Source organism: Spermophilus citellus (genome assembly GCF_964194105.1).
Source record: "Spermophilus citellus genome assembly, chromosome: 11".
Lineage (NCBI taxonomy): Eukaryota > Metazoa > Chordata > Mammalia > Rodentia > Sciuridae > Spermophilus > Spermophilus citellus.
The window spans coordinates 92,074,088-92,098,858 of NC_138192.1; the positions used below are offsets into that span (position 1 = coordinate 92,074,088).

The window sequence follows — 24,771 nt, forward strand, 5'->3', positions numbered from 1 at the left end:
TGGATTAAGGCTCTCATAACCCAATCATTTCTCCTCTAAACCTTCTTGCATTGTCTCACACATGAGCTTTTTTAGTTTGCTATATAGCTATACTTTAGTCATTTATAACGCTCATAAAATGACTATCTGTGTGGCTGGCTCTTCATAAGTATTACCTGCATGATTTGAAATAGAAAGTACATGAAATAGATCCTTACTAAAGAATCCAGAAGTGATGGAAAATATTATTGTTTTGAATACTTTCTATATCCCCTGTTCAAGCCTGGTATTCTACCCCTAGAGCTTCACTAGTTTTGGTAGGAACTCATCTTCTTTCCAAACCTCAATACTTTGGCCATGGATGCTACCCATAAGAGTTGAGGGATTAGGAGTTGAATATAGGAGGATTGTTGCCTAGAATTAGGGACAGATTTAATAGGCTATGGTGAAGATGGCTATGACTTTGGAACACAACATGGAATAATAAAAGGAGTGTTGGCTTTAAATTCAGGTCTGGGCTCAAATTCAAGTTCTACACATGTTATCATTGATTTTATCATTTTTATTTTTTCATATTTCAAACAGAAATCATATATACCTCACAGTGACATTGTGAGTATTAAATGAGAGGGGCTTTTATGGTTTCCAAGGCATAGTAGATGCTCCATAAATCATAATTATCATTATGGCCTCTAAGTTAGAGTAGCATCTGACTCCGTCAAAGGAGGTTAGCAGTTAAGTGAAATATCACAAGCCATAAAATATTCCTACATGGATAACCAGTTTCTTATGTTGAATTAGCTGGAATTTTTTGTGTACCAATTTGTTCAACATTTGGCAGTTAATTTGCTTTCTAAGAAAAACTCTTTAAATGATTGAGAAATGCCTCTTTAGCCAAAGACAACAGCAATATTGTCCTTGTAGAGGGTACAAGGAAGACTTCAAGATGATGCCTTGCAGTGCTGGGATGTATACAGTCCAAAGGCCAAGTGTTCATGAATTCAACTCCTAAACTTATAGAATCTTGCCTTAAATTTCAACTCAACTCCTAAAATTATAGAATCTTGCCTTAAATGTTCTTAGTGATATGGAATTTTACTATTCTTTTTAGAAACCTCCATTATAACATCCCAGAAAGATCATCTAACTTGTGGTTGAAGAAACAGTTTCTTATTTCAAAAACCAGACCTTCCTGCTGTAAGGTATAACCACAAGTCAGACCTCTGTTAACTAAATCCAAATCTTCCTGCAGTGTCATCTTTCCTTTGGTTCTAGTACTGCCCATAAGAGCAATGTAGAATATGACTCTGTGTTAGGTCATCTATTCTAACTTCCCCTAACTTTTCCAGAAAAAAAAATCCTACTATTTTTAATTATGTAGCTATGCTGCTTTCAAGGTATATTTGTTGAATATTAGTTTGAACTTAAAACTTATGAGCTATTAAATAAATATGTGAAAATTCAGAATCCTAGGAGAAAACTGAACTGTTTCCATCCAATTGGGACAGATTGCTTGTAACAATCAGGGCAGGGAGATAATGGAAAATGAATTATACTGAAAGGCACACATGCCCTAAGTAAAAACATTCAATATAATATGACAATTGAAATCATAAATTTTGGAGCAATGATTACTGTAACATTTATCTGGTTCTTAGCAATGTCTTATACACACATTATTCATAAACAACAACTGGTCCCATCTTAATGTCAGGTAATCTGGCAATTTGGTTTTTGATTCTGGAAAAGTATTAAATAAGAAGAGGTCTTTTGCAACAATATGATTAAGATTGACAGGGTTTTAAAGCCTGTTTGGGCATAGAGGCAACTGAGAGACCAGGGAGGATGCTGGAAAATTTTATAGGGGAAAAAAAGGAAAAAAAACTTATAGAAAAAAAAAAAACAGCCTACAGCTGGTTCTGTATCAAGACTCTTAGATGTCTTGGGCTACAGAAAGTGTTAAAGAATCAGTAAACCATTTCTGCTTCTTAAATTTTGAAGTTTTACACCCTAAAACTCTAGTCTAGAGTCTGACACAAAAAATGTGTCTGTTGCCTACTCAGAGAAGATATCTGGGTCTCTTAGCCAAATCTAAATAAAATCTTAGCACATGTAACATAAGTTCACTATTTTAAAGAGACCATTGTAGCCAAAATACATTTTTTAAAAACACACATAAAACCTGTTATCAGTGAGAAACGTAGAAGTAGCCTTGTTTTTCAATAACCACTAAGTTTTCCCCTTAACCACTATTATATGAGAAAAGAGATCGTAAAATCTCAAAATGTGTTTTCTCATAGATCATCCTTAATTCTATCAGGGTTTATATCCCAAAATGGTATGTTTTCTGTCTCTGCAATAAATTTTTTGAGCATTTAAGTTTTCTTCTACCTGCCCAGTTGACTTTGGCCTCTTTTTCATAACCTGAGATGTTTTCTGGGTAGGAGTGGGGGGGGGGGTGGGCAGTAAGAGTCATCTATTCTTTATAAATCTTTTCTGTGATTTTCATATCTCTCATGAACAAACATATATGTTCTAATCTCCAAGTGATTAGAGCTATTCCATCTACCTAACCTGTCCTCATCTCTTCACCTCATTATCAGAAAACAAATTGTGACATTTGACTCTCTGATAGGTAGTAAAAGCACCATGATGGAGAGGTGAGCCCAGAGTGCAGATCTCTCCTGACAGGGACAGGTCACATCATTTCACTATTTAGAGTTCTTTTGGTGAGGAGTTTTTTTGCTTCTCCCTGAGGAACAAGCTCTGGTTGGTCTTTCTGAAGCAAAAAATGGAAATTAAAGGTGCTCTTGTCTAAGTAGGGATGAGAATGGAAGCAGTCTGCCGCATACCTCTCTGTGATCCATCTGTCTCTGAAGTACAAATCGGAAGTTTTATGGGACCTAGGGGGTGAAATTGGAGTTCTTTAAGGGAAAAGTGTATGGGGATCCCTTGATTTGATTCTATTAATTGAAGGCTACTACTTGGCATGCAGTCCAAATCCAGCTCAAAACTTCTTCCTTATTGACAACATATTCAAATATCAGTATTTTGATACTTAAAATTTTTATTTTCCATGGCCTTCTCCCCAAAAGAAAACCCACAAGAAATTTGTTATTCTCCAAGAACTGTCATCTTAACCACACTGATATCAGGCCCTATCTGTGGCCCTTCCTCTTCTCATGTTTTAAAAGGTACCCTCTTTCAAACTTGTACAGTTTCTGTCACCACCAGTTTGAGGAGCTCTGAGTTCTCACCTCCTCTACTCTTGTTCAAGCCAGGCTGAGAGGAAGATAGGAGGGCAGGAATGCTAGGCCCTGACTTCCAGTTCCAGACTGGGGTATCTGTGAGGAAAGCCAATCTTTCCAAATCCCAGCAGCAGGTGGGCACCACATTCTCCCTAAGCACTCCCCTCTGGGGATTACCATGGCACCATCTTCACCAGAAGCACAGCCTGCAGTCCTGAGGAGAGAGACCAAGGCTCTCCCCACCCCCTACTCCCACCCACTACTCAGAATTGGGATTCTGAGCCAGTCTTCATGGGTGATAGTGGGAGGTCCTGCAGAGAGGAAGAGGATCTGAAGAAGGGGGGTCATATACCTGGGGTCCTTTTCTGGTAGAAGCCAGAGACTGATTCTTCACCCACTTTTTCCTTCTACCCTGACAACTGGGAAGCAAAAATTACAAATTACTGTTTATCTTCTTGTCTAGAGAACATCAAGGACTGACACCCATCTCTCAATGTGGAAGCCAGAGGTTGTCTAAGGATGATTTCAGCACTAGGTTGACAGAGTCTTAAAACTAGGGAAGGGAGAAGGCAAGCAAATGACATCAGTGAAGAATTAGGCAAGGTGGAACCTTGCATTTGATCATAATTATCTAGAATGTGTGCCTGAAATTTGTAGAACTAAATATTTTATCTAAGTATAATCAATTTGTTTATATTAAAAATTGATACTTATCAGATGCATCAATATAAGTGTATTGATGCTCTATGATCGTTAGAATGTAGTAATTTCAATTCTGTTAGTCATTTAGCATAATAAAAATTACATTTCTGTAATATATAAGTAACCTTAACTAATTTAGGCATAGTAAAAAAATAAGAATGCTTGGGCTGTGGATGTGGCTCAAATGGTAACGTGCTCACCTGGCATGCGCAGGGTGCTGGGTTCCATCCTCAGCACCACATAAAAATAAAAAAATAACGATGTTGTGTCCACCGAAAACTAAAAAAATAAATATTAAAAACTCACTCTCTCTCTCTCTCTCTCTCTCTCTCTCTCTCTCCCTTTTAAAAAAAATAAGAATGTTTGATTCATTCACAGTCTCAAAGAAGCCAGTCACAGTGGTGTATGCCTGTAATCTCAGTGACTGAGGAGGCTGAGGCAGAAGAATCAAGTGTTCAAGGCCAGCATTAGCAACTTAGTGAGCCTCTCAAAATAAAACATAAAAAGGGCAGGAGATGTAGCTCAGTGGTAAAGCATCCCTGGGTTCAATAACTAGAGACCCCTCTCCTCTACAAAAAAGTCTTAAAGATTCTGAACAAGGTTTTCTCTGTTTCTCAGCTCCTTTGCTATCTAAGTTTACTCTTTATATGTTGTAGTTTCAAAGAGTTAAATCTCATGTAAGTTTTCAGATTGCAGACTTTAAGCTCCAGTCTTTTCCCAGTTCAGTTTTGCAGCTGGACTCTGGGTCTCAGCATCCTCATCTGTAATGTGAAGTAGTCAAGTGAAATGATCACTAAGGTCCCTTCAGGCATGAATTTTGCATTGACTAATTCATTGTAGAACACGATGAAAATAATGGTTCTTTTGTAGTTCTCTTGGGGCTGTTATTATTGCTGGGGATCATGCTGGACAGATGCAGGCATCACATGGAATGTGCAGAGAAGTGTAACTGAATAGTGGCCGTGTTTTGAGGTAGTGGCGGTTCAGTTCTTCAGGGTGAGAAAATGGCTTTTCGAGACATTTTATTAAGGAGAAACACGCCTGAAAAATGCAAAACGGATGCATCCTGTAAATTTTTAAGTACGTGTGCTCTGCATACTTACAGTGCAAACTAGTTAGGAAGGGCAGTCCTGGCCTAGGCCTATTGTGGGCCTGGGGTCAAAGCAGGTTTGGCTTGTAGCCTGAACCAGGGAGCCAGAATCTTTGGCTTAGAAAGGAAGGCTGCAACGAGGCTGCTGGAGCTCACCTGAACAGCGCCATGGCCGAGCACCTGTTCGCCCCAAGGGCCACCTGACTTCGAAGGGGCCTTGGGAACAGCGACTGCTCTAAACCAGTGCAGAGAGCAAGTGAAATCATAGCTCAGGTGGCTCCAAAAAGGGAACAGGGTAGTAAAGTGACTTGCTCTCTCAGCTTTCATAATTTCTTGGGCGGTCTAGCTCCTGCTGGGGAAGTGGCAGCAGTACAGATAGTGTATTGAGGGTGGGTGTGAGCGCGGTGGCTGGGACCCACTGTCCCGCGCGCTCTGACCTAGTGCGTGCGGACTTCACCACCGCACCCCGCCGCCTCCCGGAACTCGCGTGCCGCCCGCAGAGGGCGTACGGGGGAGCGCGCGCCCCTCGGCTGCCACCTGCGGGGCCGGCCGGGAGCGGGGCGCGAACCGGTGACGAGCGCGCGGCGGGTGCGGCTGCGGCGGCGGCGGCAGTAGCAGGAGGAGGGGCCGGGAGCGCGACCGAAGGACGCCCCGTCCTCCAAACGCTGCCACTTGACTGAGCCCGGCGTTTGTGGGAAGGCGGCGCCACTGCCCGGCCACAGACTGCACTTTGCCTCTGCTCGGCCTCAGCGTCCGCCCGCCCTGACGCCAGCAAGCCCCCTCCCAAGAGCTGCGCCCGCTCGGGAGCTCGGGCACTGACCCCGGCATGCAGCCCTCCGAGCGCCGGATGCCTCCAGGGCCCCCAGGGCGGTGCACACCTGCGATGGCCGCGCAGCTGCCCTGGTGACGTGTGGTGTAAGTGAACATCTGGGAGGTGGGTCCCCCGGGCGCGCGCGTGTCTGTCGGTCTGTGCTCGTCAGCTGTACCCTATTGCTTTTTCAATGGCAGAAACCCATGAGTTACAGGAGGCTTTAATTAAATCAGATATTTCTCGGCCAACTGTGTTGGATTGAGCCTCACATCTCAGTTCCCGAACTGCGGAGAGTTAGCCCCCACCCCTTCCATCTTGTTCTAAGCCCCCAATTAGAGGTATTTCTTTATGAGCTACAGTTTCACCTTCCTTCCCACCTGAAGAGTGAAGAGTGAAGATTTTCGGCTAAAAGGTTTGTCCGTCAACATTTTATTCGTATGTCAAGCTGTCAGGCTTGTGCTCTGAGTGGCATATGATAAACAAAGTCTTAGCTCTTGTGCTCTTAGGAGCTGTGGGAGGCTGACTCTAGAGAAGAAATAATGCCAATGAGAAAGCAAGCCGGTAAACTGGTTAGATCTTCAGCCATGAGCAAAGGAACTGAGGAGCAAAGCAGAGCAATGGGCGTTGTTTCCCTTGTCTCTGTTCCGACACCCCTCTCCCCATTCTTTATGGAAGTACCTTAACATAAAATTGTAAACTAGTAATACTCATATCAAAGACTCCATCTTTGGGGGATTTGATGTATATAATATTTCTCTTAGGGAGATTGTTAAATAAGAATTCATAGGAATACGGAATCTATTTTGTTATGACAAAGTATAAATCAAACCAAGATGAACAGTTGGATAATCCTTTTTTTTTCCTTTGGGTGAAATTGCTTTCTATTACCTGATATAGCTATAATATATAAATGGGAAATTACATTGTTTAGGTATGGCAGAATGGTCTGGAAAAATAGTAACTTGAGTTTTTAACTTTGCCATCAAGCAAAATTACTTAGGCCCACAATCTTACAGCAAAAGAATACTTTAAAATCATACACTATCCTCCAATCCATTTTAATCTCCCTTTGCAGCATTCCTGACAGTCCAGCCACACTCCACTTCAGTGCCAGGGAGTTAAATATAATTTGAGGTATCTCTCCTGAAGGTTAGTATTAGCAAGACCTTGTTTACACCCAACAACTGCTTACTTGGACTTGTTTTTCATTAGTCTGACTTTTGCCAATAATCTTCCAACTTTTGAAATTATCTGAAGGCCTTTTTTTTTTTTTTTTGCAAAGATCTAAAATTTTCACCTAGAGTCTGAAAAGGGTCCACGACCAAAAATAGTTAAGAAATAAAAGGTCTAAACTAAGATTTTTGTCTATTTGACAGCCTTTCAGATCTCTGGGTCTTGGATCTCTTATCTGCTAAATGGGAATGGTAATATACTCCATCTGCTCAGAGGGTGGTTGTGAAGATGAAATTAAAAATCTTCATAAAGTACGTAGATTAGGTGCCAAGAAGTCAGAAAATGTTATCTTTAATAGGTGATCATTGTTTCCTTCCTTACCTAAGACCCTTCTTGTGCTAAAGATCCTTAGACCACAATGAAGTAAATAAGTCATTATTCAGAGTATAATGAATTCCCATCTTCAAACAAATACTCCAAAGTTGACTAAAAACCGAACCCCCACACTTGGCTGTTAAGGTAGGCTTTGTTAATTTTTAAACTGTGCAATTGAACATTTCTCAAATCTGAAATTTTTGTTCTTATATTACTTTGAACTTATATTACTTTGAAACTCTCTCCAATCTCCACTCTGTTAGATATTTTTTAGCCATAGTTGTGACATTCATCATATTAATTCTGGACATTCAGTGAGTTTATTCAGTAGACATTCAAGTCACTGATAACATATTGCTATGAAGGTGGCTCATCTGGAAGCCTACAGCATAGTAGAAATGGCCCTGGATTTTTGGAACCTGGTTTTGGAGTTTGTTCCGGAAATCTACTAGATTGATATACTCGAGAAGTTTCTTTTCCATATCAGTAAAACGAAGTTAGTAACATTTGCCTTTCAGAGTGGTTGTGAAAATTCAGCATACTGAAAATGCCAAATATAGTACTGGTTGGAGATATAGTTGCTTCTTAGTAGATATTGTTGAAATTAATGAATCAGCTGAACTCAGCATTTTGACTTATTTTAATAAGTCAGTCAGTTATAGTTCATAAACTATTCTAGTCCACAGACTGGTCTTGTCCATAAAGATATCATGAGAAAAATTTGAATCAAATGTCTTGCTAACAATAAAGACCTTGGGTATTCCCTAATCTATAACAAAAACTTAATGATGTTAGTTTTAAAATGATTCTTAGTGAACTGCTAATTCTTGGATATCTCTAATCTCCATCCCCCCAAAAAAGTATTGCCTATTTATCTTTAAGTCTTGGAGTTTGCCAGAGATTGATGTCAGACTACTGGCAATAATGCTTAGGAATTCTCTTTTCTTCAATTCTGAGTATTACAAAATAAAAACACTTGGGATGAGAGGTTGTGTGTGTGACTCCAGCCTCTGGACACCTCCTTCCTTCTCCAGGTTAGCTGTATCCTTGTGCTCACACCTGCAGGTTCTCTTGCAACCTTGGAAATGAGTCACTAGAAGTCACCTGTTGTCTTTAAAGTGGCTGCTTCTGCTTGAACCTTAGTTCTCACTTAATGAGGTTTCTATCTTTTTCAGTTTGAAGCTCATTTGCTTTTAAGGCAGCAAAACAGCTGTTAAACAGTTCTGTTTTCTTTCTCTAATTAACTAATATACCATCTGCCTTTGGATTTGAGAATTCTTTAATGGGGGCCTGTTTTCCATAGCAAGAGTACAATGAACAATATGGACCAAATTGGTGGTAGAGAAAACCACTCAGGGTCTTATGATGTTTAAATTTTTGATAGTAGTAAATAACTCTAATCATCTAATACGGGAAGAACCTTGTATTTTAAGAATTAATTTATTCCTTAGGAGTGTTTCACAAGGGGCTGAAGGTAACAAATTAGTGAAGCTGGATTGGTAATGTGCACAAGGGTGCAACAGAGGCCTGTGACTAGAGAGTGAAATGCCCAGCTCAGAGGAATCCTAATTCAGAGCACTTTAAACATTGCACTAGCCACACAAAACACTGGTCCAAACATTATTGCAAGTTTATGGCTTTTCCATGTGAGCGCTCTGGGAAAGGTAGAGCTGTGTGAAGTCGAGTGTTTTATTCCCAGTGTCTCACACACTGCATGCTCATGGATATTTGATAAATGGCCAAACAGTAATAAGTATTCATTAAGTGCCTTAATGTAGAGAACTGTTCTGTGCAAAATAAGAAAAAGCAACTCCTACTTGTGAGGAATATTTAATCTCATTTGGGAAGACAATATTTATAAAGTAATTGGTCTAGACATCAGTTCAAAAAGAGGATTCTAAGAAAGGCTACTAGAATTCTAGGAAGTTTGCATGGAGGAGATGGGGGTGTCCATATCTTTGAAGCTTGCTACTTTGGTTTAAGTACGGAAGAAGGGAAAGGTGCTGGGTGGAGATAAGGGGGAGGTGGTATTTCAGCTTAAGAAAAGGCTAGAAAGAGGAAATGAGCCTGAGTGTGGCAGGATTAGGTTGATTCAAGAGGACATTTCCTTGGATTAATGAGAAATCCAGTGGTAAAAGAATTTTTAAACATGTTTAAATTAACTTTCCTCCCCTGAAATACCGAACCATCAGCCATGGGCATAAAAACTGTAATAACTCCCTAGGAAAAAAGTATAGTATTATATGCATCATAAAGAAATTATTAAATTTTAAATAGCAAAATTTTCTGAATTCTTGGTTCTTTGACCAAGTGTCTTTGAATACTGTGCTCTCGCATGTCTCCACATCAGAGTGGGTTCTTCTTGGTGTTCAAAATTAAACACACTGCTGTCTGAAATTTAATTTAGTATATAGCACTTAATACTCTTCTATTATTTATGCCTCCTACTGTTCTGAAGTATTTGAATTGGTTTCACTACATAACATAAAGACTACAATTTAATTTAAGTGGAGGAAAAAAAAACCTCTTCTACTCTGCTTGGTTGAGTGACTCAGGCCTATGAATCAAACTGATAAAAGCTGGAGAGTATGATTAAAACACAGATTTAATTATGTATGTATGCACAGGAGTTCACAAAAGAAATATGACTCAAGAAGATAGTAAGAATACGGGGCTTATGCACCATCTTAACCATCTTAATGGACAAAATGTGTGCAAAGGTACTAGATCAGATTTCCTTTTCTCTTTTCTTTTTGTAACAGATTGAATTCAGAGCCACATCCCCAGTCCTTTTTATTTTTTTATTTTGAGACAGGGCCTCTCTAAATTGCTAAGGCTGGCTTTGAACTTGTGATCCTCCTGCCTTAGGCTCCAGAGCCACTGGGATTACAGGCATGAGCCACTGTGCCTGGCTTAGATCAGATTTTCCTAACAAGTTGGTCAGGAGCTACTTTTCATTTTCCTGTGAGGATTAATATTACAATACTGTGGGAACTGCTACAGTTTAAGTTCAATATTTGTCATCATAAATAGGAGTGGTCAGGTAAAGCCATATGGTATGCAGAGTAAAGCACAGACAGTCTGAGAGAAATGCCGGCTTGGTTCTTTTCTCCACCTGGAGAACCTGCTAAGTGAGACGAAGTATTCACCCCTGATTTAGGACATGTATCACCTGATTCTAATCTCAGAATGACTGTTGGCATTCTTAGATTATATTCCCTTCCTTAATTATAATCTTAAAATATAAACAATGCACTATAATTTGATGTTAGTAGATTTAGGGGACAATCTTGAGAGACAAGGAAGGCAAACAACATGGAAAACCTTCTCTGTTCCTAGGGAGTTCTAGATACTGTAAACATTGGATCTCAATTTTTATGACCATCTGAGGTGGAGCCCAGCTTAAAACATATAAAACCATACACCCAACCTCCACTTAGGTTTATCAGAATCTCAAACATTGTCCTTTCACTTAACCATGTTATTTTTTCTGCCCCTCCACTTGGGTTCTTTAGCCCAAGTGTGACACATGAAGAGCTATCTCACAGAGACTGCCTGTGGGTGAGCAGCTGCACACAGCATGTGCCCAATAAGCCAGAGGAGGAAACCAGCTACTTGATTTCCAAAGACTTTACTGTGATGTTCTTTTGGTGACCTCCAAATTGATTGAAATCATATGCATATTTTCTAGCTTTTGCATTTTTTGATGAAAAAGAACATTAAATTTAAATTGAGTCCATATCTATTTGACCATGTTGTGAATTTATAGTCCCCAAGCCAGTGATTCTCAATATTCCCAGTACAGAGGTCCTCCATTTAATGTCCAATTTTCATGAACCCCTTCAAGAAAGAAAATATACCCTTAGTACCCATTATTAGAGAATAATGACAAACATGCTGTTGGAAACTCAGTTCTGTTTCTTAAGGAACCAAGGTATGTTTTTAATGAATTTAAACAACTGCCTCAGTCACAAGCTAATGGAATTGCTTGTCATAGAAACAAACATATTTACCTATTTCATCTATTAGTTAGAGATGGCAAACATAAATTAGTACACTAAAGTGGTGAAAAACTGAAGAACAGTAGTCTTCTATCCTTTTTGCATTATAGCAAAACTAGCTGAAGGTTGACAATGCATTTTACTATGTAGGTACTATGCCTTATAAACAATCCAGAAATGTGATCCAACTAAAGAATATAGTAATAGGTCAAATCTTACGGACCTTACTAATCTAGTTCTTTGTATGAGATTCTATATTCCTCTTCCCACTCCACCCACACTCTTTAGCTGCAAGTTCAGGAACAGCACTGTTTAGGATAAAGGACTTTCAAATCTGATTTTCAAATTGGTTTCTCTTTTATTGCCATCATTCTAAACCAAAGCAATAATGTTCCCAAAGGAAGTGAAAAAAATCCTTACACTGGTAACTGGAGGTAAGAGTAGACTCCTACCAGAATATCACTGCTGAGTTTTGGGATGGATTTAGGCCAGTGGGAAGGAAACAACAGGCCTTGTCTTAGAGGCATATGGCACCATGAGTTGGTCTGTGCTCTGGATTCTGCCCAATCACTTTAACAACTGGAACTTCAGACAGATTTTAACACTTGGTATGACCAATTCAAGCAAACAGTCTTTTTGAGGTATAAATATATATCAATCCCCTGGATTTGGGTATCCCAGAATGTTCTCAAAAATTGATTCTACATTTTATTAAAATAAAAATTACAATGAAATAACAGATGTCAAGGGTATTATCATTTGGTAAGTTTTAACAAATGTATATACCCATGTAATCAGTTGCCCAATCAAAATATAGAACATTTCTATCACCCAGAAAGTTCTTTCATTCCCCCTTTCAGGTAGGCCCTACTACCTCTCACCCAAAGGAAACCACTGCTGTCATTTCTCTTCGTGCAGTTAGTGTCGTCCAATCTTGCAATTCGTAGAAATATAATCAGTCTTTTGTACCAGCTTGATGTGTTTCTGAGACTCATCCATGTTGTGGCATATGTCAATAATTCATTCTCTAGTAACTGTCAAGTAGCATTCCATTTTAAGGATAGCCCCAATTTGTTCATCCATCTACCTACTGAGGGAAATCTGGATCATTTCCAGCTTTGACTATTTGTGTATAAAGATGCCATGAATACCGATATACAGACATATTCCATTTGTCTTAGACAAATACCTAGAAATGAAATGGCTGGTTCACAGGTTAAAGAGCATGGATAATTTTGTTAAGAAACAGCCAAATAGTTATTAAAAGTAGATATAAAATTTTACACCCACCAGCAATAAATGCATTCCATGTTCACCAACATGAAGCACTCTGGTTTTTCAATTTTAGCAATCTTAGTGTGAATACTATTGTGGTTTTGGAAAATACCTTTTAAAATGTATATACAGTAAAAGTAACTTTGGTGAACAAATCTAAGAGTTTTAGTACATGTGTAGATTTGTTATAACCACCATCACAGTTGGGAAAAAGAGCAGTTCCTTTACCCCTCAAAAGCTCCTTCCTGCTGCCTCTATAGTTGCAATCTACCCTAGCCCCTGCTGGGCCCAGATCTGATGTTTGTCCCTAGAGGTGTGTCTTCCCCAGAATGTCCTACACATAGAATCATACAGTAAGTAACCTACCAAGACTGGCCTCTCCAGTTAGCATGACTTTAAGACTTATATTGATGTGTGTCACTGTCTTTATTGCTTCCACCTTTTGGCAATAAAGCCGTGACAGACATTTGTACAAAAGTTTTATACAAACACTGATTTTTATCTCTCTAGGATGAATATCTACAAGTGAGATTGCTGGGCAATATGGTAAATGGTTGTTTGAACTTTATAATATGAAACTTGCAAACTGTTTTCAAGAGTGGCCATGCCATTTTGCATTCCTACCAGCAATGTGTGAGTTCCAGTTGTACTGGTACTCAGTATGCTTGGTATTATACATGTTTTACTTTACCTATTCTATTAGGTGGCATCTTATCGTGGCTTTAATTTGCATTTCCCTTATGGCTTAACTATTTGATTATTAGAATCCTGATATTAAGCATCTTTCATGTTACTTGCCATCCGTAGTTGGTCTTGGGTGAAATGTTCATCTACATCTTTTGTTCATTTTAAAAACCTGGTTGTTTTCTTGCTGTTGAGTTTCAGTGTTTATATAGTCTAGATTCAAGTCATTTTTGGAATAGATTTGCAAACTTTTTAAATATTTGCTGGCCTTTTCATTTTCTAAACTGCATTTGTCTTCAGAGCAAAAGTTTTCAGTTTTTTAAAACATATATATAGGGCTGGGGATGTGGCTCAAGCGGTAGTGCGCTCGACTGGCATGCGTGCGGCCCGGGTTCGATCCTCAGCACCATATACCAACAAAGATGTTGTGTCCGCCGAGAACTAAAAAATAAATATTAAAAATTCTCTCTCTCTCTCTCCCCTCTCTCACTCTCTCTTTAAAAAAAAACAAAACATATATATATTTTAGTTGTCAATGGACCTTTATTTTATTTATTTATATGTGGTGCTGAGGATCAAACCCAGTGCCTCACACATGCTAGGGAAGTGCTCTACCACTGAGCTACAACCCCAGCCAAAAGTGTTCAGTTTTGACGTAGTCCTGTTTATCAATATTTTCTTTGATGGTTCATACTTTTAGTGTTCTGTCTAGAAACTGTCTAACCCAAGATCACATTTTTTTTCTCTTAAATCCTACAGTTTTACATTTTACACTTAATTTAATGATCCCTACATTTATTATTTATTTATTTATTTAGGTACCAGAGATTGAACTCAGGTGCTTAGCCACTGAGCCATATCCCCAGCCCTTTTTTTTATTTTTCAGTGAGTCAGTATCTTGCTAAGTTTCTTAGGGCCTTGCTAAGTTGCCGAGGCTTGGGATCCTCCTGCCTCAGCCTCTTGATCCACTGGGATCACAGGTGTGTGCCACCACTCCCAGTCCTACAGTTAGCCCTACAGTTTCTAGACGGAGCACCAAAAGTATGAACCATGAAAGAAAACATTGATAACAGGACTACATCAAAACTGAAAATTTTGGGGCTGGAGTTGTGGCTTAGACTATATAGTCTGAACTATATAGTCAGTACTCTGTATCTGCAAGTGTCATGCCCATAGATTTTCAGATATTTGCAAGAAAATTTGCATCTGTGATGAACAAATGCAAGTTTTTTCTTATCATTATTCCCAAAACAATACAGTATTTACATAGCACTTACATTTGTATTAAGTACTACAAGTAACCTAGTGATGATTTAGAGTATGAGAGGATGTATGTAATAAATATTATCATTTTTATATAAGAGGCTTGAGGATTTTGGTATACTCAGGGGGTCCTGGAGCCAATCTCCTATAGATGCAATGGATGACTGTACAATGGATGAGGTAGACTTTTTTTTTTGGCAGGGATTGGGGATATACAAATGTCTAATTATTTCATTTATTGTAAAGATTATCTTTTGTATTAATTTTACACAATTGTCAAAAATCAATTGACTGTATTTGTGTAGGTCTGTTTATTTTGGGGGGGTGGGGAGTACAGGGAATTGAACTCATGGCACTTGACCTCTGAGCTAGATCCCCAGCCCGATTCTGAATTTTATTTAGAGACAGGGTCTCACTGAGTTACTTAGCGCTTCGCTTTTGCCGAGACTGGCTTTGAACTCGTGATCCTCCTGCCTCAGCCTCCCAACCTTGTACTATCTTTGGTTTGGGGTACAGGGTCATCTTGGCCTTATATAGAATGAATTTGGGTAAGATTGATATTAGTTCTTCCTGAATATTTGATAGAATATATATTCTATATATTCTAGTATAGCCATTTGAGAAGGTCTTTTGAGGAAAGATTTAAATTACAAATGCAATTTCTTTAACTGATATTGGGCTATGGAATTTTCTTTTCTTGTGCTAGTTTTGGCAATTTGGTACTAGCATGAAATTGTTCATATTATTTCTTATACTTCTAATGTACACAGAATCTGTAGCAATGTCTTTTTCACTACACAATCTTAGATAACAACTCCTCTTATTTTTGTTGAACAGTTTATGAATAGAGATTTGTGTATTTTACTGATATTTTAAAATAAATACTATTGATTCCATTGCTTCACTGACTTCTGCTCTTGTTATTGGGCTATTAGATTTTCTATTATTTTTCTCACCCCAGTTCTTTCCTTTCTTATGCTTACTTTGGGTTTATTTTATTTATTTATTTTTTTAGCTGAAGGTAAAAGCGTAGATAACTGGTTTAAACCTTTTCTATTTCAAGCATTTAAGTCTAAATATTTTCATCTGAGTTTTAATGATGCATTTCAAAACTTCATTATATTGTGGCTATTATATAGTTGAAATGATTTTAATTTTCCTTGTGATTTCTTATTTTCCCCATTAATTATTTTAAAGTGTTTAATTTTTAAATATTTGGGGCCTTTCTATTTCACTATCATTTATTTTTAATTTAATTCTAGGGTGGTTGGGAAATATACTCTAAAATTTCAAATCTTTGAAATCTGTTGAGACCATTATATACTCAGTCTGTCTTGATGAATGCTCCATAAGCACTTGATAGGGATATGTATTAGTTGTTGAGATACTGTTAATATAACTGTTAAGTTAATGTCAGTTAACTCACATTGGATCATAATGTTCAAACCTTTATTCTTTGGATACTCTGTATCATTTGCTGACTGAGCAATGTTTAAATCCAATTATGCTGGGGTTTCTACTTTAATTCTATCAGTTTTTAGTTCTTCATGTATTTTGAAGCTATTAGTTCTGTACATATTTATATTTAAAGTACACCTCTTATAGAGAGCACATGGTTTGTTTTTTAAAGTTGACTTTAAAAAAAAATTTGGTAGTTGTAGATAAACAGCATGTCTTTATTTTATTTATTTTTATGTGGTGCTGAGGATAGAACCATGTGCCTCACACATGCTAGGCAAGTGCTCTATCACTGAGCCCTAGCCCCCAAAAGCTGATTTTTTTTTTTTTTAAGAGCAGTTTTAGGCCCTCAGAGAAACTGAACTTTATGTATCCACCAAGTGCACACCATTAGCATCCCACATCAGAGCGGTACATTTAATTGATGAACCTACATTGACACATCACATTAACCCTAAGTCATACTTTATTAAGGTTCACTTTTGGTTTTGCAGAGTTCATGTATTTTGACAAACATATAACGGCATGTATCCATCATTATAGTATCATGTAGAATAGTTTCTCTGCCCCAGAAATCATCTACACTGAATCTATCCATTCCACCCTCCTCAAAACCCCTGGTCTCTTTACTGTCTGTAGTTTTGCCTTATTTCTCATATAGTTGGAATCATTATGTAGTTCTTTCAGGGTGGCCTTTTAAACCTTGTAATATGTATTTAAGGTTCCTTCTTTTCATGACTTAATTATTTATCCCTTTTTAAAGCTGAATATTTTTCATTATCTAGATACACCACAGTTTATTCATTCACCAACTGAAGGGTGTCTTGGTTGCTCTTAAGTTTTGGAAATTTGAATAAAGAAATCTGTATGTAGATGGAGGACACAAGTTTTCATCTCCTTTGGTAAATACCAAGAAGAGCAATTGCTAGATCATGTAGTAAGAGTATGTTTAGTTATGTGAGAAACTGATGAACTATCTTCCAAAGTGACTGTACCATTTTTGCCTTCTTACCAGCAATGAATGTGAGCTCTGTTGTTCCACATCATCACTAGCATTTGGTGTGTTGGATTTTCTTCATTCTAACAGGTTGTAGTAGTGTATCACTCTTTGTTTTAATTCGCAATTCCCTAGTGGCATATGATGTTGAATGTTTTTTTTTCTTGTTTACTTTTCACGTCTTCTTCAGATCTTTTGCCCAATTTAAATTAGGTTGTTCATATTCTTGTTGGATTATTCTGTATAACAATTCTTTAACAAATATAATTTTACAATGTTTTCTCTGTCTGTGGCTTGTCTTCATATTTTCTTGACAATGTATTATGAGGTCATATTCTAGCAAAGTCAAACTTATTATATAACCCAAGGTTATATAAAGGTTTTCCCCTATGTTGGTTTCTAGGAGTGTTACAGTTTTACATTTTGTATTTTGGTCTAGGAAACATTTTGAGTTAATTTTTGTGAAGGCTATAATATCTGTCCAGTTTTTTTATTTTTTTAATGTGGATGCTCAGTTCTCACATTATTTGTTCATAAGACTATGCTTTCTTCAATGTATGGCCTTGGATCTATTGACCATATCTGAATGGTCTGGATCCTGTTTAACTAATGTGATCACATCTGCTTTTTAATTGGAATTTTTAGTCCATTCCCCTTTCAAACAGTATATTTTTTGTGGAAGTTAGTCACCTTGTTTGTTTTTTAATTGCTCCATTTTCTTCCAATGTTCCCCCCTTTCCTTTCTTCTTCTGGGTTAAACATACTCATTCTCCACTGCTTTAAGGTCATACTTGCATTATCTTTTTAGTGCGTTATCTTTTTTGCTCGGTTCAGTTTTAAAATCCACACCCCCCAGTTTTCAGATTATCTATATATGTGTGTATACACATTTATACTTCACTAATCTCTTGCAACATCCAATAGCCCATACAATGAATTTTTCACTTCAGATATTGTATATTTTAGGTTTTGAGTTTCTATTTTCTTTCCTTCATGTCTTTGAATATATTTATATACTTAAGTTTCTAGTAAGTTCTATGAAGCTCTATTAATTATAAAATTCTGGGCCATTGGGGGGTCTGTTTCTAACAGCTTTTTTTTATTGTGGGTTACATTTTCCTGCCTTTTTGCATTTAATTATTTACATCGAAAATAATACTTTGGAGCCTGGATTATGTCATCTTTCTATAAATATTTTTATTCTTTGTTAGAGTGAGACTATTTCTGTTGAATTTACTCTGACATGGCCTATGGTTAGCTATTTTTGCAAATGAAGTTTTATCGAATACCCATTTATATATTTCTGTGGCTGCTTTTGTGCAGTAGTAGAGATGAGTCCTACTCAATGTGATATACATTGTCTCGATCTGTTCATGCTGCTATAACAAAATACCATAGACTGGGTGGTTAGAAACAAACTTTTTTCTCATAGTTCTGGAGACTGGGAAGTATACTCAGATTTTGTCTGTTGAAGGCTGGCTTCCTGGTTCACAGATGGTGCCTTTTTTTCTTCACAGTGAAGGCAAGGAAGCTCCTGGGGCCTCTTTTATAAGGGCACTGATGCCCTAATATTAATTCCCAGAGACACCACTTCCAAATACCATCACTTTGAGGATTAGGTTTCAGCATATAAATGGGGGAGGATATTCAGATTATAGCAATATAGCTCACAAGCCTGTCATATACTATCTATCTCTTTACAAAAACCTTTGCCAACCCCTGTTCCTACGGTATACCCCTGATTCCTAAGGCATCATATTTCGTGGGCAGTAACTAAAACCTCAAATGTTCGATGGGGTCTCTGCACTTTGGGTGCTCTGCAACTCCAAGGATTCCCAGTACTATAGAACATCTGGTATCACTGTTCAACTCTGAAGTCCCAGAGCAGGCAATCTCTTACTAGGCCCTGCAGATCATTATCCTGCATATGCACATCCCAGCCCTTATCCTTTATTAGTCCTTTAGCAAATTTCTGCCTTTCCTAGGGTTCTTATAAACTCTGTCTTATAAATTTGATGCTTCAGTAACCCAAACCTCTGCTTCCTCAGCTCAATAGAATTAACACTGTCTGTCTTTGGGCTCAACTTCTCTGTGATAATTCTAAGGAAGATACTCCCAAGTAAAACCCTAGGATATTCAATTATGGGATTAAATGTCTTGTGTCCTCCTTTCCTCAAGGAATCACAGTACTGAGCAGCTTTTCCTTCATTGTCTGAAAATACCTGCTCACATATTTTGTCCAGGTGAGAGGGCAAATCTGGTACTAGTTACTGTGTATTGGCAAGAAAAAGCTGCCTATACAAAACCAAAGATCCTAGAATATACAGGATAATCTGATGATTCTATGCACAGCCTTTTATTTATGACACCCATTGAGTTTTCTAAGTAAACTTTTTCATGTTAACCATGTCTGGGTCCCTGAACTGTTCCTCACAGTACAAAATAGATACATGCTGGAGATGAAGAACCAAGACAGTTCTCTTCAAGCAGTTCAGTCCAGTAAACAAAGCAGATATCACACATGTTCTTTCTTCCCCATTGAAATACATCTCTGAAATTGAGCAGGAAGAAGGGTATAATATAGAACTAAAGGTAATTAGCAGAAGGACCCTTTACCAGTATATCATCTTTATCAGGAACAGATATAATGAGAAAATTGGGTAGAATTCATAGAAAGCCAAAAAAGTATATAGCAATAAACATGGTAAAGGTTATTTTTTATACACTTAGTTAGAAAAGCAAATTAGGCATATGCTAGCTTTTGCCTTTTAGGGATCACTGGTATCAGAAACACTCAACTGAATTGTCTTGAGTCCTAAAATTAAAAAGAACTGGGAACAGTTAACCTCATCCAGAGAGACTTTCTTGTGCTCTCACATGTCTGGCTCTCTCTACAGTGAAGCTGTTCAGTGTTGTTTTAGTTTTCATGAAGTTCTAGCTTAAGAGAAGTTATCCAGTGACAGCACCTACTTGGGGAGCACAGAAGCATTGTTGCCTACTTACTGTCCAAACATCAGGTAAGGGTAGGATACTTAGGAGAAACCTTTACACCTATTTTAAATAAATATAAGCTTTACATATAATCTCATAGAGACATTTAATTCATTAAAAAAAAATTGGCTTTGCTGTGTCTAACCTGTGTTGTTTGATTGGCCCTAGTATAAGGACCACTGAGTTGTGAATATCTGACCAGGGAACAAAGCCTGACTAATAGTGGTCCAAGATATGCAGGTTTGTAAGTTCACAACAAAATCAGACTGATATGTTTATTTCCCTTGACAAAGAAAGATCAGAGGTTGGCACACGCTTTCTGTAAAGGGCTAGGTAATAAATATTTTAGGCTTTGCAGGCCACACTCTGTCACAAGTATTCAATCCTGCCATCGTAGCATGAAATCAAGCAGCAATAATACATAAAACAAATGAGCAGGGCTGCATTCTGATAATAGGTGTCTAGAATTTGATCCAGGAGCTATATTGCTCTTATAAATGAGTTTAAATATTTTTGGTTTTATAAATTTTTCAAAAGCTTGAAAAAACGTTTTCCTGTTTTATAAATTGCCATTTTTGTTGATTTCTTTTCCCTTCAGTTGATAAGATAAAGCTATTTGTTGTTACTTCACATTTCCTCCAAGGGACCAAATTGGTGAAAAGAATTTTTACAGGGTACCAATATGTCAATGAATCTTACATTATTTTGCATTCTATGAATTAAAAATGAAAACTCCCTTCTCTTGGGGCTGGGGCTGAGGCTCAGTGGTAGAGCGCTTGCCTAGCATGTGTGAGGCACTGGGTTCAATCCTCAGCACTACTATAAATAAATAAATTAAAATCCATCAACAACTGAAAACTCCCTTTTCTTGACAGATAAACACTACGAGTGAAGAGTGGTGAAAAGGAGCACTGATTACCAAGTGGCCTGGCAAGAGAAAGCACTAGTCCACATCTTGTGGTGGAGAGACCTTCACTGTCTTCCCAAAATGCTGCTGAAGTAGTCTTGCTGCTGCTCTCCTTCACTCAGTCATAACACCTCTACAACATGGGCTGCATGAAATCAAAGCAAGCTTTTCCATTTCCTACCACATTTGCACCAGAGAAGCAAGATGAGAATGAAGAAACCTTTATGCCAGAACAGGAATTTCTACCTAGGATGCCTTCTCCAGTTCATGTCAATGAGGAAGTGAAGAAACCCCCAGTGCCCAACATTGTGGTGCTTGAATATGCACACCGTCTATCCCAGGAAATTTTGCATGATGCCCTGCAGCAGTGGGCACGCAATAACATCAAGTACTATGACATCCCATACATTGAGAGTGACAGCGAGAGCCTTGATGCTGTAGGATGACAACTTTGTTGACCTGTGGATATAGTTGGTGCTAGCTTAAATACATGAAACAGAAGCAAACGCTGGTGTGCATATAAGTACAAATAACTCCATCTGGATGTAGAAACTTGTCTATGATAATGTCACTGGTGTAGGAAAACCTAAGATGAAATGTGTTTTAAGCAGTTCTGTGTTAACAGTAATTTCTACCTGCTGGTTTTTGGAGTTTGGTTATGGAAGGGCCAAACGAGGTCCTGTGGCACCCAGTAATCATCTGGAGGTCACACCACTTTCTTCCTGAGGCATAATGGCACCACCAAAGAAAATGCTAAAAGTATCCCAGGTTCTAAATGGTTAAAGTCTCTTCTTTAAAATAACCATGTCTGTTAATTTATACCAAAAAAAAAAAAAAAAAAAGCCCAGATGTGAAAAGGTTTTTCCCCATAATACCTTGGCAAGGGAGTGGCACTCAGATCATAGTGATTCATTGTGGATCGTTTGCCAAAACCATTTGTCAAGGATCCCCACTTCTCAACACCTTGACCTAAGATTAGAATACAACCTGTGTAGAAAAGTTCCACCTTGAACCCTGTCCTTAATATATTTTTGTAGATGAAAAGCATAACTACCACCTTGAACCTCAGGGCCCTAACTACAACCGTTATTGAATGAGTCAGACTATGTGTAAAGCCATCTTTAAAGATATAATTTATAGAAGCCATGACATTAATGTTTATTGCATTGTATTAAGAAGTCCTAGGTTCCTTTTACAAACAACAATCCAGTAAATCTTTAAAATAACAGAAGCCAAGTCAGTAAGGTAGAAAGCAAAACCTGGTATTAATTGTGTGTTAACCTTTGTTTCAGAGATGCAGATGTGGGTACAGGTGGCACTTATTCCCAGACTTTTACTGACCAGTAGAGCAATTCCATTCAGTTTACATGGGACCAAATAATGCATGAGGATCTACAGTTGTGTTACAGAACAAAGAAACACATTCCTCCAAGAAGCAGTACTTGTTTTTTAGTAGTAATATGTGCCCATTGGGCATTTTTAGCCATACACTATGCGATTTTCATAAATTAGGCTTTTTTTCTCTTTTTACTGTTATCACGTACACAGTTTAGAGAAAAAAAAACATTACATAACTGTTTGAAGATCAATGGTAACATGATTTGGGAGGGGGGAGGAAGATACTGAGAAGACAAAACTTTTAGGAAAAATGGGACTGAGTCTGTAGAATTATCTCTATTAATATTTGCTACATAGTTTAATTGAATTAGAAAGAAAATCCTTTTATTAAGATACACCAATGTCAGTGAAATCTAAAGGAGGTAGAAGAAGGCTTGTGACTTCAAGATCAATATATATTTGGCTTTGTATGCAGGCAGAAAGCTACACCTCTAACTTAAAGCAATACTTTGAAACCAACAATTGAATCAGTGAATTCTCCAAGTTACATGAGCACAGGAAGGGATATGAAGTGATGTCCCAAATTTCAGTGGTTTTGGAATGCCTGATTATTCAACTTGTAATCTTGCAATTTGTATAACAGAAAAGCAACCAATCCTCCTCATAGAAAGACCTGAAGTCGTAGTCCAACAGAAAGTTTTTAAGTACAAAGTACATTTGTAGCTCATGAAAATTTTGAGGTTTTTCGATTTTATACTAATGACACAGACAAAAACCTAGATGAGGATGTTTTCTGTTTTATATATTACTAAGGATGCTTTTGCTGCAAGGTCATTTGCTATTGGAAAGATATAAATTAAATCTATACTATAATACTGTGGTAAGAACACAAAGCCAAACAAAGCAGTATGTCACTAAATTTTTCAGTATACATACGGGACATAGACTAGTGGGGTTTGGGTCTAACTAAATATTTTAACTTCAGGTTCCTTCTTTGCCCTCTGCCCCTGTTTCCCAGAGTGTAATAGGAATCTCTGAAAGATCCATATCTAGCTAGAAGTCTGATCTCTGTTGTCACCCTCTCTCAGCACTATGGTGGTAAAATTTTATCATTGAGCACCACCCCTGCCCTGAATTTTATTTCCATAGAGTATGATGTATATATCATCTAAGAGTTATCTAAAAGCTGCTGTATTATATGTCAACCCATGAACAAGGAGCCACAGGCTTACATAATCAGTGAGTTAGTGGATAAACCAGATGGGAAGACAGCTAAGTAAACAATTTATAGTGCATGTGACAATTACTAAGACAGAGTTTGGCCTTGATGACAAGAACAGTTTTGGTAAAATTTTGCCTTCTTCATACATTCATATTGAAACATGGGCTTTACTTCATTTTTTCATAAAAAACAGGGCAACTGAGAAAGAAGACCTATAAAATAGAATACTGAAGAGAATTATTAGCTACTGGAAAAGGACATATTTGGAGCATTAGTGGTGTAAGGGCCCATGCACACTTACCAGCACAACAAAGACCCTCCAGGTGGCAACTGTGGAGGCTGATCATTAGAAAACAAGCACACCAATCCTTTATTTACAGAGTCACACAACCCCACAATGTGCCCCACTGCTGCTTTCCCAATTGTCTCTTACATACCATTAACTTTCATGCCTTTGGACCTAGAATTCTCCACTTTGAGTTGCTTCATCAGTTTCTTGCAAACTGCCTGTGGTTATCAGCACTTAAGGCATATTGAAGGCGACAAAAATGATTATCATCTTAATCCCAAAGGAACAATTTATATCAAACCGCCTTAATACTATAGTATGATAAAAATAGCATGGTACTCATACATCCTACTCAAAAATCATTGGTATTCTGAGATGGTGTGGAAGTGTACATTTGCATGACACATTGTAGAAATCAAAAGTTACAGACGCATTTAAGTAATGTCAAGAAACAGTAAAAATAAAATTTTGCTGGCTGTGGTGTTACACACCTATAATTCCAGTCACATGGAAGACTGAGGCAGGAAGACCTCAAGTTTGAAGCTAGTCTGGGAACCTAAAAGAAAATAAAATGGCTGGGAATGTAGCTCAGTGGTAGAGCAACATGACTCGCATGCACAAGCCCCTGAGTTCAACCCTCAGCACCTCCCAAAACAAAGAAAAGTTCTAACAAATACCTGGTTTAATCATAATGCCCTCATCCTGTCTTTACATGAACAAATAAGCCATGCCTTCCTTGGAGCCAGGAGCACTGGTTCAGGAGTACTACCTGCACTTTAATTTACAAAACCCAAGTTTTGTTAACAAATTCTCTTCCCTGTAAGAATTAGTTATAAAGTGGTATATTTTTTTCCAAATACTTTTGTGAAATTTTTTTTTTGGTAACTATACAATAAAAGTCCAGTTGCAATTACATAGCTATAAGTTCTTATTTAATTGAAGGAAAATCTTTTCAATGCTGTATACTT

General features: G+C 37.8%; 1 protein-coding gene across 1 annotated transcript; it reads left to right on the plus strand.

Annotated features, from left to right (window-relative positions):
• Nucleotides 1-5,808: 5,808 nt before the first annotated feature.
• LOC308631227 (small membrane A-kinase anchor protein) lies at nucleotides 5,809-21,724 on the plus strand. Its single transcript, XM_081262215.1, has 2 exons — nucleotides 5,809-5,934; nucleotides 20,923-21,724. The coding sequence occupies exon 2, from the start codon at nucleotides 21,095-21,097 to the stop codon at nucleotides 21,398-21,400; it is 306 nt and encodes a 101-aa protein (XP_081118341.1). The 5' UTR covers nucleotides 5,809-5,934; nucleotides 20,923-21,094; the 3' UTR covers nucleotides 21,401-21,724.
• Nucleotides 21,725-24,771: the final 3,047 nt, after the last annotated feature.